This window comes from Psittacula echo (genome assembly GCF_963264785.1).
Source record: "Psittacula echo genome assembly, chromosome: 12".
Taxonomy (NCBI): Eukaryota; Metazoa; Chordata; class Aves; order Psittaciformes; family Psittacidae; genus Psittacula; species Psittacula echo.
Window position 1 is genome coordinate 2,042,376 of NC_137747.1, and position 18,434 is coordinate 2,060,809.

Consider the following 18,434-nt stretch of genomic DNA (forward strand, 5'->3'; position numbering starts at 1 on the left):
GAAAGATCAACTTAGAGTGTTTCTACCAGCAGGCTGGATTGTTCACCTTTGTGGTACTGTTGAACTATTCCCTCCCTGAAAGCCAGGGTGTGAATGTTTGAACCATTCTACTTTTCCCATTTGGCTTCAATGCAGAGTGGCTGAAAGAATTGTATTAAAAACTGCCCCTGGAGCATTCAGGGCTGTAATTCTGCATGTCCTGGATGCATGGCCAGCTGCCAGGTCGCTATTCAAATTGTTCTTGGGTGTTTCTTGTTTGCTCTAGGTGAGTCATTTCAAGCCTTCCTTCTCCTGTCCCTTCACTATGGTCTATTGTGTTTCCATTTCTCCTCCATAGCCACTGACAATGCTCAGACGCACTTGTCCCCTGGTTTCATCATACCCAACACGTGTCTGAGTTACCTTTATCTGCAGGAGAGCAATTGAGCGCGGCCCTGAAGGAAGGTAAGGACACTTCCTAAAACTCTGTCCTATTATTGGTCCTTCCTTGGCTCCACATAAACCAGAGCAGGAGCTTCTGCCTTTTCAGCTGGACACTGACATGTCCCCATGTTCCCCTGTTTTCCAAGAGGCTGGATAAAGGGTAGGGATTGACTAAAGAGCTAAGGATCCAGCCACAAGGCAGGCTGCTTATTGCACAAATTAATAAGCATTAGTGACTGCCTCTGGAGTAGAACTGAGTTTAATTAAGTCTTTCCCCAACACCCACAGAGTCGACATATCTGCAATGAAATGAGATGCAAAGAGAATTAAATCAAATTGATTATTTTATGGCAAGTTTTAGTAAGGAATTAACGGTGTACTTTTAACTGTGTATTAATAGACACTGTGACACAGGTGATTGCAATATTCCAGGTAGGTTAATACATTAGAAAGGTCAGGTTGCCCGGCTTTAGCCAGAGTACACAACAGATCACAGGTTTGTTGGAATTTTCTCTCATAGTTTCCAAAGCTTTCACTGAAACAATGATTTTTGAGAGTGAGAGAAAAGGAGAATTTTAGCAAGCCTTGAGCTCATGCTGGGGGGGATGCTACAGATAATCTAATGCAAAAAAATATGTATCTAAAAATTACACTTTCCCATTTGGATTATTTTCTGCATTACAATACCAGCAGTGAAGCATAGTTTGAGAAAGGAACTGAGGAAGCTGTGTCTGATCCAGAGGCTGGTAGTTCATGTTTCTTTTTAAACCAGTCGGGCTGCATTCCAGCTGCTCTAAATGAGCCCCCCACCAGGATAAAATCCTTGAAACTTAATCAAACAATCTGTATCTAGAAAGGAAGGTTAAGGATGAGAATGAGCTGACTCCAGTTCCTTCAGCTTCGAAGGGTTTTCTTATCATTTTGAGTAAAACAAAATGCATCAGCATCATCTCTTTTCCCCTCTCAATCCCCAAAAATAACCTCAAAAACCCCTCATAAAATAGACATCTTGCCAGCAGCATCTCCCAGGTCTGGTGGAGGTTTGCTCCATACTCACAGCTTACTACAGAGACCAGCTTGGTGCTTTTCAGATGTAGGACAAAGAGTACAAATCGGTCATACCTGGTGGTTGTACCACGAACTAACAACCATAAATAACAGCGAAAACACCCAATGGAGACACCAAGGCAGCATCACAAGAGATAGCACAGGGTTCACAGCTGGACAGAGGTCCTCAGTGGTTGACAGTGTCTGATTCTGCCCATTGGGAACAAGCACATGGCCCGAGAGCTCCTGAGGGCTCCCAGTTCCCAGGCAAGTCCCTGCACACTGGGAATCCTCAGCATCTTCTGTAAACCCATCTGTTCATGTGAGGATTTTAGCTGGGTGCCAAAATAGGGCTTGGTGCTTAGCTTTTGACAGCTCACATTCAAAATGGAGGTCTTTGGTGAAGAAAGACATCAATGAGAGCCACGCGGGAGCTCCTTATTTTTCACAAAACCTCTTTGGCTGCACATGGAGTAATTTTAGCGTTGAGAGAAGGTGTTACAAATGAGAGCAAAATTGACTCGCTCATACTGGAGGCCTGAGCACTTTGGGAAGAACATAACAGTTTCATGTTAATGACACGGAGTTGCTCATTTATCCAACTCTAGACTCACATATGGGTGTGACAGACACAATAGTCTTTACAGCAGCTATTTCTAGATGCTATCCAGAAGCAAAGAGCTGTGACATTACTTGTAACAGGTTGGGGAACGACCTGTTAGAGAGCAGTGTAGGGGAGAGGGACCTGGGGGTCCTAGTGGATGGCAGGATGACCATGAGCCAACACTGTGCCCTTGTGGCCAAGAAGGCCAATGGCATCCTGGGGTGTATTAGAAGGGGGGTGGTCAGTAGGTCGAGAGAGGTCCTCCTTCCCCTCTACTCTGCCCTGGTGAGACCGCATCTGGAATATTGTGTCCAGTTCTGGGCCCCTCAGTTCAAGAAGGACAGGGACCTGCTGGAGAGAGTCCAGCGCAGGGCAACTAAGATGATGAAGGGAGTGGAGCATCTCCCTTATGAGGAAAGGCTGAGGGAGCTGGGTCTCTATAGTTTGGAGAAGAGGAGACTGGGGGGTGACCTTATTAGTGTATATAAATATATAAAGGGGGAGTGTCATGAGGATGGAGCCAGGCTCTTCTCAGTGGCAAACAATGATAGGACAAGGGGTAATGGGTATAAACTGGAACACAAGAGGTTCCACTTAAACTTGAGAAGAAACTTCTTCTCAGTGAGGGTGACAGAACACTGGAACAGGCTGCCCAGGGAGGTTGTGGAGTCTCCTTCTCTGGAGACATTCAAAACCCGCCTGGACACATTCCTGTGTAACCTTATCTAGGTGTTCCTGCTCTGGCAGGGGGATTGGACTAGATGATCTTTTGAGGTCCCTTCCAATCTCTAACATACTGTGATACTGTGATACTTGCTTGGCAACTTGAAACTGCCAATTCGATACCATTTTGTATGTGTGCATTGCCACTTCTGCTGATACTCAGTTTTGTCTATAGGTGGCAGTGACCTTTCATTTTTTCTTTAAAATAGGGCAGAAGCACACGTACATGTCTGTCTTATTAATTTTACCGAAGGATCTGGGCCAGGACCGTGAGGCTGTGCTGCTGAGTTCTGCACCCAGAGGAATGGCCACACACTTGTCACCTTCCTTCAGCAGCCACTTTACTCCAGAGCACAGCAAACGTGCAGCTGTAATGCAATACAATACATAACAAGTTGTAATACATAGAATGCAAGCCTCAATGCAAAACAATAATCGATTACTGTTGCAAGGAGGGGAAAAGTCCACAGAGATATTATATATGTGCACAGTGGAGAACTGTGTTGGGTGTTTCGGGATCATGTTCCGAGAGGATTATTTAGCAAGTTTGTGCCATTTTTAGCAATAATAGCCTCAAAGTCTTATCCAGCTTTCTATGGGAGAGTTCTGGTGAGTGAAAATCCTTAAAAATTCCACATGACCCCCGTGTGTGTTTTATTTCAGTGAGAATTGTAAACTTGATGGTAGAAAATGGGTAATCTCTCCTAGCGCAAAATATGACATAGGTCAGAGCCTGTGATCTTTGCTCTGTATCAGTTAAAGATAACTTACTCGACGTGAGTAGAGCTGCACCAACAGGAAACTGGAGTGACTGAGAATCAAGCTACACATCATTGTCAAAATAAATGAAGAAATTAAAGATGACTTTTCTTCTCTTGCTCCCTTCAGATATGCACTGATTTTACAGCACGTGTGAAAAAGGAAGCACGTAATCTGCAAATATTCCATCCTCTGCTTAAGCTGTCTCCTGGCATAAACCAGGCAGCCTTATGAATGGAAAACAAAAGTAAATCCTCCAGATTCAGCCAGATACTAAATTTACCATCGAGACCAAGCAGTAGGATTTGAATCTTGTTTTCTTCTCTTCCGATAGGATAATACTTAAAGTTGCTAGGAAACGGAATTACACAGCAAGGACAAGAGGCCATTGTACATCCATGGGGAAACGTTGGCTGTTTTCCATCATAAATCAGAAGTTCTGATTTATAGTGGAAATATCAGCTGAGAAGATAAAATCCCTGTAAAATAACTGTACTCTGAAATCAAGGCTCAGCCCTACAACCGCTATTTATGCAGTGACTCTCAGCAGTGCACGACTGCATTTCGTGTTTCAGCATCAGTGAAAGCAGCTCAGTGTCCAGCACGGCATTAGGCATTTAGCAGAGAACAATAACCATCTCTGGAGAGAGGCCCAGCTTGGATTTCATGTCAGCTAGGATGCAGCATAAAATAGAAACCAGATCTGGACCATCCCTGTAAAGCAGAGGTTTGTAGATTGGGGTTAGGAAAAACCCACAACCAGTCTGAGCTCTGTAAACAGTAACTGGAAGCAGACACTTGAGGCTGAAAGGAGAGCTGCCCCCTTTATTGCATTCAAATTCTACTGAACGTGATTTAGCAAAACTACTCCTTTCCTTTAATTAAAACTCCCAAAAGTTGCTCTCATCCATATCTCTGCAGCTTCAATAATTTGCACAGGCATAAACAAGAGCAACAATAAAACAGAAGGGCACTTGGTATCCATAGTGGCTGTGCAGGACATCCAACAGGATGAGCACTGAAGCTGGAGTTGGCCCCCAGCCTTCCTCTTTCAAGGTGTGGCTCAGAATAGTTTATCCTTCTTGTTTGTTTGTGTAGCTTTAACAGTATAGATACACATATATACAGAGCCAGTCAATAGGAACCTTCCTCTTGACTTCAACCTTGTTTGCCTGTCAACCATGTTGCAGGGAGTGTGTTTGGTCCCACAGAATTCACAGTCCTAAAGTATAGCATATATATATATAGGGTATATAAATGTATTTTTAATTAAGGGCAAAAGAAAAGGAAAAGAAAGAAAAAACCACTAACCTACTTGTACATAGGAAAGAGGCTAAAATTGAATCAAACACATTGCTCCTGAAACAAAGTTGAAAGAAATCAGAACAGTTTCACTAAGTGCTGAATAATCTAATGGACTAATAGTAAATAACTAGATAAGGTTCTGCTTGGACTGCAGTCAGAGCTGCGACTCCAGAGGTATGAACATAAGCAAGCCATTTGAAACCGACTAGCTTGGGTATCAGTAGTGCTGCACCTGTGGCAACACAAGATGCTTGAAAAACACATCCAGGATCATGGATGATGGTGCCTGGTTCAACTTGCTTCTAACTTGCTACAGCTACAGTCTTGGCAGCACTCAAAACTGGCCAAGGAAAGGTATCTCAGTTACTTGTGTGAGCTGCAGTCGATCAGTGAGGCCGTCCAGAGCAGGACAAACACTTCCACAGCCACAGGAGAGCATTTCCCCCAGAGAATTTGTTATACATCACTGCAGGACATACAGGGCTCAATTTTACAAGATGATTTTATGTGCTGCCTCCTTTCGCTCTCTTTTTCTTTTTAATGGAAACCAAACAAACATATAAAACCTCACCAAGCAACTGTGATTTATTAATCTATTTTGGTCTCTTTCACTTTATTCTGCTACTAACTCCATGTTACTATCTACTCAGTCCTAATGGATGATGCAGGTATGATTGTACCCCATTTTCCTTGACAAACAAGGAAAGTGTGTTATTTGGTGAGCAGCTGAGAGCCCCTATACATAATTAGGTTGAGTAAGGATGGTTGGTGCAGCATTGTAACTATAAGGGCAGGTGCCTTGGGGAAAGCAGGTGGGGTTTACTAGGAATTGAAGCAGTTTGTCACCATTGGCTGGCTTTTAATTTGAGTTAGGCAGGAAATTCATATGTATGTGAGAGAAAAGGCTGTTTGAGGGTTGGGCTTTTTCCCCCCTGCCTTCTTCTTCTCCATCTTGCAGGAGCTATGGGGAATACAATGAGCATCCCAGAGAGAGCTGAAGAAGACACCGCATGCACAGTAAAGAGCTATCAGGTAAGCAAAAGCTGTTCACTCTCAATATCCCTGGTTATTGCGCATTGTCATTTTCAAATCCTACTATGTACCCAGCCCTAAGAACTGTGGTTTTTTTGCTACTTCAGGCTCTATCTGAATCTCCTGACAATATCAAGAATGGATCTGTTGCATTTGTTCAGGCTCATTGTCCTACAATGAATGGTGAAGGTACGTACTGGGTGGCATGTTTGTATTTATTTTGCCACGAGGCAGAGAGAGGTTTATACTGGAGCAGTAGTAAATACTGGTGCATGGTCTCAAATTAGGATAAGACCATGTAACAGCTCTTCCTTGTGGATCAGTATGTGTGGCCTTTTGGAAGCCTGAAAGCTTAAATATAACGAATGGTAAACCAGGAAAACATTTCCCAAGTCCTCCGGAGTAACTGTTGTGACTAAAGTGTATGTGCTGCTGGTTGGGCTGCTTTGCTTTGCCAGACCCTTTTCTGGTCACATTGAGGACAACTCTGGGGCTATACAGAGACCAGGCTGTTATTTGGGGAGCCACTGTAATACTCTGTTTATGAAAGAAATCAGCAATGTGCTCTGGACTTAAGGGTCTATCCCCAGATTGCCTATTAAGGATGCCTAAAGATAGGCTTCTACAAAGCTTTGCAGAAACAGAATATCTTGGTATGGATAGAAAAGGTAAAACAGTAATGGGCCAGAGAAATTGTCACATTGCTCTGGTAATACTGATCTGCTTACCAATGAGCCTCACTTGGCTCAAGTTTCAAAAGGAGCTTGAGGAAGGCTACGTAAGGGATGCCTGAGGTTGGCACAGCAGCTCACTGCTGCTCTGCCATGATTCTGAGGCATGCTGACCCAGGCTGTTACAACATTGAGTGTAGTAAATGGTGATGAAATCATGCAAGCCCAAAAGCAATGTGATCGTGTAAATTATTGAAATCCCAGAGTAACAGTGTATTGAGATGACAAAGGGAATAAGGGAGTGGGAAGCTGTTGGAGGTGGGAATGGGCCTTTTTTTAGTGTCTGCAATAAAAGACATCCTTCTGACATGTTCGGTGTGCACTCAGCCTTCTGGGGGTGGGTTGAGCAGTTCAATAGAAGGATGTTTTTCAAAGTTCTTTGCAGTCTGGTTACAAAAACTGAAATAAAATAAAATCCAGATCCTCGCTACATGTTCTCATCCCCAAGTTTGCACGGTCTTAAAAGCCACCTCTGCACTTCTGTTGTGACACCACAGTTCTGATCCTTTCAGTAGCAATTTCGAACAGGTGATATGATAGAATGTGAGCACCTTTTTGCTCATCTAAACATTTCCATTTTGTTCTCTGACTTCTGGTCCTGTGTTCCTGAGTCGGTGCATGGCTTTGATTTCAAAGATACCAAACAATCTTTTGTTAAGAATTAAATATGTATAGGGATGTGATTTTCTGTCCTGTTTGTCACATAGAAAAGGTGATTGGCTGGGAAAAGTACTGTAAGGGGGTAGGCATTATACCTGTAGGGATGCTGCTCTAAACCTCTAGAGCCGAGGGTTTTGCCACTTCTGATCCTGAGCTGGTCCTTAATGGTACCTTTCATATACAGAAACCTACACTGCCATCATTTTAGAAGTGGCAGGCCTTCCTGAAGAGAGCAGTGTGTCTAATCTGCAGAGAAATCTTCATAAACAAAATATGACTGTGTGGACTGCCTGTGTTTGAGTTCTAGAGAAGTTAGGGTATGGCACAGACATTTACAGAGCTAAGTATATACAGCTGGGAATGCAAGCATGGCCTTGACAGCATTATTACTAAAACATCAGTCCTACTTACCAGAATTTATTCAAACTGGGTCTCAAGACTGATGTTGTAACCCTGCCCACCCCTCTCCTGATGCTGTTACAGGATGTATTAGATATTACTGAACTACTGCCAGGACAAGAAGAGACACTCAGGGGGGTGATGACTTGTTTCTTTTTCTTTGTATACTAATGAAATAAAATTGATGTGGTCCTGTTATGTACGAACTGTGGGTGTTAGTGTAAAAGTTGAATAGTTGGTGGAGGTATGTGTAAATCATTACTCAGTAATAAAATCCTGTTTCAGACCTATTTGGGTGGTGTTCAGAGCAGGACAGCAACTGGGTTGATGATGAGTGATCATGCCTGGGGCAGGCTGGACCCTGGGCTGCCCATGGAAAGGTGCATGTCAGCAGCTGAGCCCCACTTCCACTGCTGATGTCTCGAACATCTGGTGTGAACTACATGGCCTGAGCATTGAAAACTTGTCTCCAAGTAGTTTTGAGATGGTATTTCCACTTATTCATGGGCAATTGCTCCCATGTGTGTGTCTCCTCACCTTTCAGTGCCTCATTAATTTCACCTTCCATACCTTGTTGGCTTTGGAGCCTTTTTGAGTGGCATTCAGGCAGCATTCATTTGGAGCAGTGAAGTGAAGTAATGCATCTCTGCAGATTCAGCCACATTAATTTTGCCACTGTTTGCCTTGTGTTGGGTTTCTTTCTATTTTCAGGATACAATAAAAACCAACAACTCTGTCCAGTCTCTGTAAAGAAAAAAATACTGTTTTATTTAAGAGAACCCATTCAGCCTGTTACATCCAGTTGAAAAATCTAAGCTGAGGCGCAAATAATCAAAGACTGGTATGGCAATATGCAGATGGTACTGATTACAGTTCAGAGTCTCTGTTCCATGGCTAATTTCCTAATGCCATCTAGCTATAATAAGTCAGTTTAAACAGTTGCCTACTAGAAAATAAAAGCTTGTAGCTGTGTTTCTGCTAGTGTAAACCAGCAATTCTCTGGGAAGTAAATAAAAGCCAGATGATTTACATTGTCTGAAGACATAGAAAATAAGTGTACATTTTACTCTTACTACATAAAATGAAGCATATGGCATTGTTTTACTTAAATGGATTACTAAATTAATGTAATTACTAAATCAGTTTAAGTAGCAAGTTGAAGAATTGGACTGTCCTGTGTTGATATTACTTCTATTTTAACTTTATTAATGTTTAAAAAGCAGTTAAAATCATTAACTGTTTAGATACCACTGCAATCTCACTGCTTTCTGTAATGTAATCAAGGTCCTGGTGCAATAGAAGTGCAAGGGATGTTTGGAGATGGAAGTTACTCCTGTAGAAAATGTAGTTGATAGCCTTTCTAAAATGAAATGGTGCAAGAACTTGTACTGTTATTAATTGTCATGAAGTGAGCACTTCTGGAGAAGACAAAAGGGCCGCAAAAAAGCAAGTGAAGCAAGAGGATTTTATTAATAATGTTAGATGTATGTTTGTGGTCTTTGTCTGGTTAGTTTGCATTTCTGTGTTTGCCAGCCATCTGACCATGTGCTGTGCATTAAATGGTATAGTTGATAAATGAGTCTATGAAATCTATATCTGCTAATATAATGAGAAAAGAATCCAGAGAGTTAACTTAATCTGACCAGAGGAAGTAATGTTATTTGGAAGAGCCCTGTCACCATCTGCTTCACATCTGGGTGAGCAGATTGGTCACCGGTTCCCTGTGCTTGCTGCTTCTGCTCAAAAAGGCTGACAGACGTGTGGACTTGGGGATTCTTTCCATGACTCGCCTTTCCTGCTCCTATTGATTACCAGGGCTGCAGACATTGCACATCCACCTTCTTCTCCTGCAATGCCATTTAAAGAGTAATGGTGCCCTTACTGCTACTTTGTGATGTGTTGTTCTGCGAGCAAATGGAGAGCAAAGTTGATCCTGGCTTTTCTTAATGTTTTGTGTTTCCTTTGTTGAACTTTAATATAAGTACTTGTTGGACAGCAGGTAAAGGGAAGAAGACCAGAACTAAAAGCCATATACCTCTGAGATTTGCACTATGCAGAGCAGAAATGTATCAGGAGGACAAAATGGGACAGTTTTTGTTTGTTATTTGGGTGCCAATCATATGCAGATTAAAACAATGGCCTGCTTATAAAAAGGAAAGATTACACAAGGAAGAAAAGCTCAGTTTAAGATGCAACTCCTTTGTTCTAGAGGATAAATCTAAGTAAGCAAATTCTGCTACTAGCCAGTATCTAGCAGAAATCAGTGTATTGCAATAACTCTATGTGCCTGCAAGGTGTGAAACACAATGCATTGTAGTCTGTTGGGTTTATGGGGGGTTTATTTTAAAGAATGATTATTTCTATTCTTGCTGTTTGTTTTTCTTCTCTGATTTCCATTCATTTTGGTAAATGAGTTAGGTAAATAACAATGCTAGTTAACTTAGTGAAACACAATTATTCTTACAGCATAATTGTACTGTCAACTTTATTTGCTGGAAGTAGTCAAGCAAGATTGTGGAAGAATATTAGTATGTCTTTTCTTTTTTTAAGAAAGGGGGGAAATGTCTTATTTTGACTTCTCTGATGCTTCTGAAAACTCAGTTATTCACTCTTGTCACAAGTATTTGGGAGTCTCCCCAGCAAACATGAAGTATATTTGAAGATCTGAAAATTCTATGTCTATTATAGCATTATGACACCATGCCAGTTCTAAATAATGGAAGGAAAAAATAACTTATGTTATACCTATAAAATGACCAGAAATTTAAAAATTCACTCTTTATTGCAATTTAGATTTTTCAAGCTAGTATTTGCTGCAGTAATTCATTCAGGGCTATTGTAATTCATTGTGCTGGCTTACACTGATGGACCTAGTGCCAACTGTTGCCTTGTAGCCCTTAATGGCTCCTTCATGGCCATTTATATCTATTGTCCTGGCATTTATTTTCTGCCATGTTCCCATACTGGTGGCCTACAGGAGGAGATGTCTGTGCTGAAGACATTGCTAATTCAAGCTGTCCCTCATTCAACAGCTAAAAATTACTTGCACTATGAAAGAGTCAGGATAAATGGTAGGAGGTGAAAAGCTGCCAATGTAAGACATCACAGGACCTTATTTTACCTGTTTCCTATGTGTAAGTATTAGACATGAGGGTGCATGTAACTGCTGAAACCAGACTAACAATCAAAGGCTAAGGAAAAGGAGCGTGTTTTAAGAAAGCGAGGATTTAACTTGGGCAAATTGAGCATCAAAAATAGATGCTTACTGAGTATGTGGCTTAGCCTGTTGCCAGGTGTAAAAAGAGCAAACTAAGATTCAGAGAAAGTCAGGAGTGGGGAAGGCAATTTGGAAGTGCTGGACAGGAATGGTCTTGGTCCCACTTGAGGGAGTTTGGCTGCCATCTGTTCTGTGCACCACGCTGAAGTCTGGTTATATTCCCAGTGATTAGCAAAAGCAAATCAGCTGCGAAAGGCTTGGTTAGCATTTTTATTTGTGTTGGACTGGTGGCTCTGAACTTCCTTTCACGTCAGTCGCATCCTCAGTATTCCTACCTCCATTTGCTGTTCCCTCTGGTTGAGTGCTGCGTCTTGGTCCCAAACCCATGGGATATAGGTGCTTCACTGCTAGCACTCTACACTGATGCTTTGAGCTCTGCTGCCTGCTCCTGCGGTCTGGGCATCCTGGGTCCCATAAAGAAATAATTCCATACCTATATGGTCAGTGCAGCTCACATGGTCATCTTGAAGCCTGTGCTCACCATAAGGCTTTGTCCGTTGTAATATTTTATCTGCTGGCTCTGTTTATTAGGACCCTAAGCACTTGCTTTTCAAAATGCAGTGCTAATTCTGCAGACTTGGCTGCATTCTGTGTCAGCAAACTTCGTGCTGTTCTTCATCCACGGCCTATGGAAGTGCTTAAATTCTTAAGTAAAGGATACAAAAGGAAGGGGGAGAAAGTCTGTCAGCAATTACTTCTGAGCAGGGAAATGGTATTGACATAATACTGCACTAACCATTGCTCTTTTCTGTGCATTTTATTAAAGAAAAAATTGGTCTAATCTAGCAAATTTCAGAATAAATATTCTTATTTTGCATACGTTCTTACAGAAGAGGGGCTATGTGCAGCCATAGGGTTGCCTTTCAACATGCTGATCAAGTGAAGCTAAAGGAAGGACAAATCTGCACTGTGACTGTCTCTTATTAAGTACTTGAAGGGGAAATGCCTGTGTAGTAGTAGTAGTATGAAATGCAATCTTGCAGCAGTGCTGTAAATTGTATATTAATTTTAGTTTCAGAGCAGTTATTAATCTCATTAAGTGAGCAGCTTTGATCTACTTGCAGACCTGGCCTAGAATTTAGGATGTTTTGCTTCTATCCCTAATTCTGCTTCTGGATTGTGGAATAATTTTGGAAAGAATGGCACGTCTGTGTCTCTAAAAACAAAAATATCATGCACTTTTCATTCAAGTACTGCCATTTCAAAGCCTTTCTTCTTCATAGTTTGCTGGGAATACAGCATGAGTCAAGTTCTTGTGTTCATCGCACCACAGCAGCATCTCCTTTCTGGTGGTGGGATCTGCACTGCCTGGTGTCTGAGCAGAAATGGTTTGAACTGTTTTGACACAAGAGACACGCTGCAGAGCTCATGCTGGTGATATTTTCCAGGTCTTTCATTCCTTCCATGATAATTAGAGATAAAAGGAGCTTGATAGGTTCATGAGCTGCTTTTTGGTTGGTTGGTTTTCTTAATGATGAGCTTATATTCCTATTTTTATACTAAAGGCAGTTTTCCTGTGCTTCATTTTTTTTATCTGTTACATAAAGCAGAAGTTTAACATCTATTACAATTATTTTCCAATGGATATTGTTTCTGCTTTCTTTAGCTGGGGAAGGGTTTGCTTTTTGCTTCCTTCCCAAGTTTCCAGCTATAATTAGAACACAGTGCTTCACTTTTTTCATGTAGTACTATGGCAGACTTAGGAAACTATAACTGATACTTAGTGGCCTTGACTGAAGATCTGAATAGGTCATTGGGCAGCTACTTATTTGTACCTTTTCTCTGCGTGTCAGTACACTGAAATAAGTACTCATGAAATACTGCAGAATATTATTGTCAAAGGGTCTTGCCAGTGTGAGTTGTTTTCTCACACAAATAGCAACAGAGAGAATCCAGGGGAAGAAATTTTCACTATTAGGGTGCACACAAAGGAATAAAAATCTATTTACCTGGACAGAACAGGTTGTACTGAAGCACTCAGGTTTCTTTTTGTGCTTGAATATGACCAAAACACAATAAGAAAGCAAAAGTCAGGTTAAGGTTAGAAGTGAAGAAGTTAGAAGCCAGCTCCCCAGCAGCTGGTAAAATTCTGGCTGCAATTGGGTCCTGCCACCACAGCCCTTGCTTTGGTCCCTGTCACCACTGCTGCCAGTGCTTCAGTCAAGGCACTTGAGGTTTGTGCTGGCACTTCTCTATGGTTTATGGAAGCTCCCATCTCCTGACAGTCAGGACCAGCCCTGAGCTGTGAAGCAAGGGTCTAGCAGGGATGCTCGTTCACAGAGTTAAGGCTGTGGGGAAGGGGATGTCACAGCTGGATGCTGAATCTCTATTCTGCATTTCCCAGGGACATGACCAGGGATCGTGGGTGCTGCCACAGAGGGACAGTATCAAAGGGACGTAGGGATGTGTTATACAGCATCTGCTCATGTTTGTGTGGTGTTATGTGAAATCCTTCAGGGGGTGGAACGCTGGGATAATTTTGCTGTGAAGAGTTAAGGGGTAGTATTTGAAAGCTGTGATCTACAGATATTCTGCTTTCCTTACCTTAAAAAGGAAACTGAACACTGCAGGTCTGTGCTGTGAAAGGCAGGTGTTTGAGTCAGGATGTGTTGGCATCTGGGGTTTTATTGCTGTTAAAGTAAAATGTGAAGGCATAATATTGACTAGACTATTGCAATTATCATTTGAAATAATTTCAATTTTCCACCAAAACTGTCAATTTTAAAATTGTAATTTAGCAAGTCAGTTTGAGACTGTCAGGCTTTCACTTATAATGAAGCTGATCTAAATCCATCCTTGAAATCTCTGGCAATGATTGACAGGGAAATCAGATCTATATTCTAGTCAAAGTAGGGAAGAGAAGCTCATCTGAGGAGAAGCTGTAAGGCTTACCTCTTGACAAGCCTCCTCTTGTTTACTGGAGTTTCACACCACATCATCTGTGATTCAGTCTCCCATCCACAAAGCATACACAATGCTGTATTTTCTTGTCTCTTGTTTCTTTTGTCTTCTGTAAAGCGGGAGCCTTCTCCTGTCTGCGTACAGAGTGTTGGGGACTTTCACCTCAGTTCTGTTATCAAAGTGCCATTGTAATATAAAATAATAACATATACTTTTAAGATGAAAGGTTTTTCACATCTGAAGTGTGATTGTCAAGGGGAAAATTATCTGTGAGAATTTGGGGGGGGGGGGGGGAAATGTGATTAAGAGCAGTTTGTGGGTAAGAAGAGTCAGAAACATGAGGATAAGAAGCCTGGCTCAGATGTGATTTATAAGTATTCAAATCAGGCTTAAGCTAACCCACAGACAACAGATAAGTGCAAGCAGAAACTGCACTATGGAGAGCAGGCAACAAGGCAGAGTACTGGAAAAATGAATGAAATAAGTTACGACTGCAAAGCCCTGTGAGGAGTTTGGCAAGCCAGGAAACAAGATCAATCCTTGCAGTTTCAACCCTTCTTTCCCATTCAGCTTTGACAGAGGAAAGTGTAATATACTAATATATAACTTTGTCTTAAGTTTTACCTGCATCTCACTTCTTTAATCTTTATTGGAAGTAAAATATCCTCAGCATGTCCACTGGACTTTTACCTGACTTTGGCAGTTGAGAGAGAACTGAAGAACATAAAACTTGCACTCACTTCAATGAGGAGTGGCAGGGAAGAAAATCAGATAGGCAGGTCTGATCAGTGAGCGGCAGCTTGTATGTAGCACAGGAAGACAACGGGATCTGTCAATAAGCTGCACTCTGTGTAGTCCTCCCAGAGGCTCCACATCTCAATTAGTTTATTAAAGAGTGAGGTCGCCATAATTAATTGTACAACTGATATAACTCCTTTGCTGTGCTGGATAATTACAGTTCTATGCTTCTGTTTGTAGTGGATGCAAAGGCAAGTGTTGCACAGGATAATGTGGCCGTTTCTTCCTCCAAGACAATGGAGCAGAGCCTCGGGAGCGCTGCCAGCAGAGCTCTGCCATCTGCTAAACCCCGCTCTGTCTTCGCGTTTGCCTGGTCTGTACCAGGGCGTACTGAAGATCCAGCTACAGATTCATCAGTTGGAGCAGGGAAACTTGATGTCAGCTCAGAGGCGCCTGGAGTGAACAAAGCACCAAGTGACAGCGCGGAGGTTCCCCCAGCAGCTGGGTGGGAGGAAGGAGCACATAAAAACCTGACCCAGGCCCCGGTGGCACCATCCCTTCATGACATCGGTCTCGTGGCATCAGTGACACCTGAGGGAGAGGATGCAGTTGCCTCAAAGCCAAAACAAGTAACCTTCTTTGACAGGATCTTCAAGCTGGAGAAGGGAAAGGAAAGGAGTAAAGCGCAAATTGATACCCAAGAGGAAAGGCAGACCTCAGACCTTCCTGACGGGCACATCACAGTGAAAGAGGCTGCTGGATTACAGAGCACATCAAACAGTGTCCCACAGGGGAAGGCAAGTGCTTGAGCAGGAATATCCATTTCACTCCTAATGAAACCTCTTAGGAATATTACTAGCACAGGACAACGTAATGCCGTGATGCTGTGTGACTGAGTCGGTGTTGCGGGGTGGCTGAACAGAGGTACGGGAGAGGAACCTAAAGCAGAGTGGGAATAGCTCTGATGTCTGCCTCATGACTAAATGCTGGCATCTGACCTCGAGTTTAAATTCACTTGTAATTCTCTGAAAGGTCTGGGTAAAATAGCTGTGTTCATGCTCCAATTGCCAGGATGATGAACAGCAGTCAGCTACAAGTGAAAGCAAAAATCCCTGAAAGTAAAATTGTTGCTTGTGGTTTAGAAGCTTGGAGTTTGACACTGGATGGTTTTACAGTAGTTCTGTTGTATGTTTTGTGCCATTCTTAAAATAGTCACTCTTCAGCAATAGCTGCTTGTTGCATGCCCTACAGAACAGAGTAAGGAATATTATGCAGTAGCAATTTTTGCATTTTTAGCTATTGTGATCTTATTCTTTTTATAGTCAAGGAAATCTGGTCCCTTAGAATTGATTTTACAGGATGAGAATGTGATATAAGAAATTAACTTGCCTGAAAACCTGTTACTCAAAGGAGCTGAAAACAGACCTGGGTTTAGCTTTTGCACTTCCTGCAAAGTTTGATATCAGCAAATATGCTCTAGGACTAATTTTCAAGTAATTAACTATTGAGAAAAGTCCATCCCGCAGATGGAGGTAAGTGTCATAACTTGTATTAGCTCTGCTGGAGAGGTGGCAGCAGGCACTTATTGAAGATCTAGCTCTAATACTGTCCAATGCCAGGAGCAGCAGGGAGAAACTAGCTGCATGGCTCCCTCATCACAATCTGTAAATGCCACTTTAATAGTAACTGCGTTTGTTGGCCTTGTTTGGGCTTACAAATAAAACTGCTGTATGATTGGTAATGCTTTGAATAGTGTTGAACGTAGTTCACAAGATGCTCACTGCTTGCACTGATGACGTTGCAAAGTGTGCCTAAAAGTCTCTTCAATTTCAGTTCTACCTTGTCTCCTCTATCTTATGCTTCCTCACATTTGAAGATCCTATTTCTTATAGGAATTGTAATATTTTTCTGAAGTTATTCGTAAGACTGAACAGTTGCATATTTTACTATTGCCCTTCAGAATTGGCACCCATCACTGGTATTTCAGACAACTATATATGTGCATTTAAAGAGTCTGTAGTCTCAACCTAGCAGCATATCAAGTCATTCACTACATAAACAGAACAGGGTGCATAATTCAGAATGAATAATCTATTCAGTCTATACTGACACTTCTGTTTGTAGCTTATAAGACTGAAGCTTTTTAACATTGTAAATTCCTGCAGATATTTTTGACTAATACACACAAAGAATAGCTTTTCCTGTAAAAAAATTGTTACTCACAAAAATTGTTACTCTTACAATTAAATGCAGAATTCATCATTTTCTATTTTACCATGACTGCAAACTACAAAGTGTGAAAGGTCACAGTTTGTGCTGTTAAAGTAATAGAGTGTGAGACTCTAATGGAATAGCAGTCTGATGCAGCTTTAACCACAAGTCAGAGTTAAACATTTGCTGGTAGCAAATAGTTATGTTGGGAAAGCTCAGCTAAGCATGTGTTTGTAACAAGCAACAGGACAAGGTAATCTAAGCCTTATTCTGCTGTTTCAAACAGCTATTAGAAGCATTCTCTCAGATCAAGTTCTTTTTCTATCAATAATGCCTCGCTTTCTCATTAGTTCTGAATCTCTGCTCCAGTCTTCAGCTTACATCTATCACATTCTGAACCTTGCTAATGGAAATAATCTGGAAATCCTGGGCACTCATCAGCTGCAGGGTGTGTTTGTTATGTGTGTAAGTGTTTGCAGGATCCTAGCCCACACAACAGCTTTTGACATGCTTGAGGACAGGTCTCCCATGTAACAACATCGCCTGTGCATCTTTTACACGTGTATTTAAAGCTGTACCGCAGAAAGTCTTTCGAGGAGCCAAAATTAGGTCTGAGTTGCTCAGAGTAAGTGAATGGCAGAACTGTATCACAGGGGAGAGTGAAATTGCAACCTTACCCTTAATTTTCTGGAGTATTTTTATCTTTGGTTCTTCAAATATGAAACGGAATAGATGTTCAGCACAGACGTTAAGGTCCTTTTCGGGGAAAAATAAGGTCCCCTCCAACCCAAACCATTCTGTGATTAAGCACTGCTGATATGTTGGCCAACTAACTTCATTTCTAAAACAAAGGCTGTGGTTCTGCCTTGCAGCACAGTTGCCTTCTGTTCCCACTGAAGTTGCTGGTTCTCCTGTAGGATGGGAGAATGACCAAGTCTAATTTAATTGCTGTTACTGTAGTAACTACAAACTGTTACCAAATAATCATAACTAAAAATACAGATATTGCTGCCAACAGCTTCTTCCCCCCCCCCCCCCCTTTTTGGTGGATTATGACTTGTAGTATCTGTAAAAGCTAAAAGCAAAGCAGTTTCCCTGAATTGAGTGCCAGCACAAAACAAACAGCATTGCTGGTAAGTAAGAGAGAGGCTCCACAGTTGTAGCTTAAGAGCTGCACAAACATTCTGTGTTTGGTGAACCACTCTTTATTTTTGTGGTCTACAAAACTACATTCAGAACACAGCATAATTAAAACAAGGACAGAATTCATGAATTCATGAAGCATTTACTATGTAAGCCAAAGAAAAGATAAATTATATGCCTGAAATGTTTCACTGAGCCATGATTCATACAAACAAAAGTGCTGGCAAGGACACATTCTTTTGATATGTTTTTCTAATGACTGAACTGAAACTACAGTATAAGTATTTAAGATGTTTATTACCCCCAAATTTGGCTCCTCAAAGGAATTAACTGAACATTTACATGGTATCTGTTAACTTCTAACGCTGACTTCTGTTATTTCTAGAGTTTTCTTTCCGTATTTGCCTCCAGGGCTTTGCACAGTGTATTCTGCAGTGAGCTGCTGCAGAGGGGTTTGTGGTTATTTGACTATGGCTCTGAA

At 41.7% G+C, this 18,434-nt stretch overlaps 1 protein-coding gene across 1 annotated transcript in view; it reads left to right on the plus strand.

The window, feature by feature from the left end:
- Positions 1 to 203: 203 nt before the first annotated feature.
- BCAS1 (brain enriched myelin associated protein 1) overlaps positions 204 to 18,434 on the plus strand; it is a gene marked incomplete at both ends in the record, with an annotated part of 52,652 nt that continues 34,421 nt past the window's right edge. Inside the window, 7 exon segments of the mRNA XM_080628120.1 lie at positions 204 to 260; positions 266 to 334; positions 336 to 341; positions 345 to 444; positions 5,820 to 5,893; positions 6,001 to 6,082; positions 14,840 to 15,396. Coding sequence (XP_080484246.1) covers positions 204 to 260; positions 266 to 334; positions 336 to 341; positions 345 to 444; positions 5,820 to 5,893; positions 6,001 to 6,082; positions 14,840 to 15,396 — 945 coding nt within the window.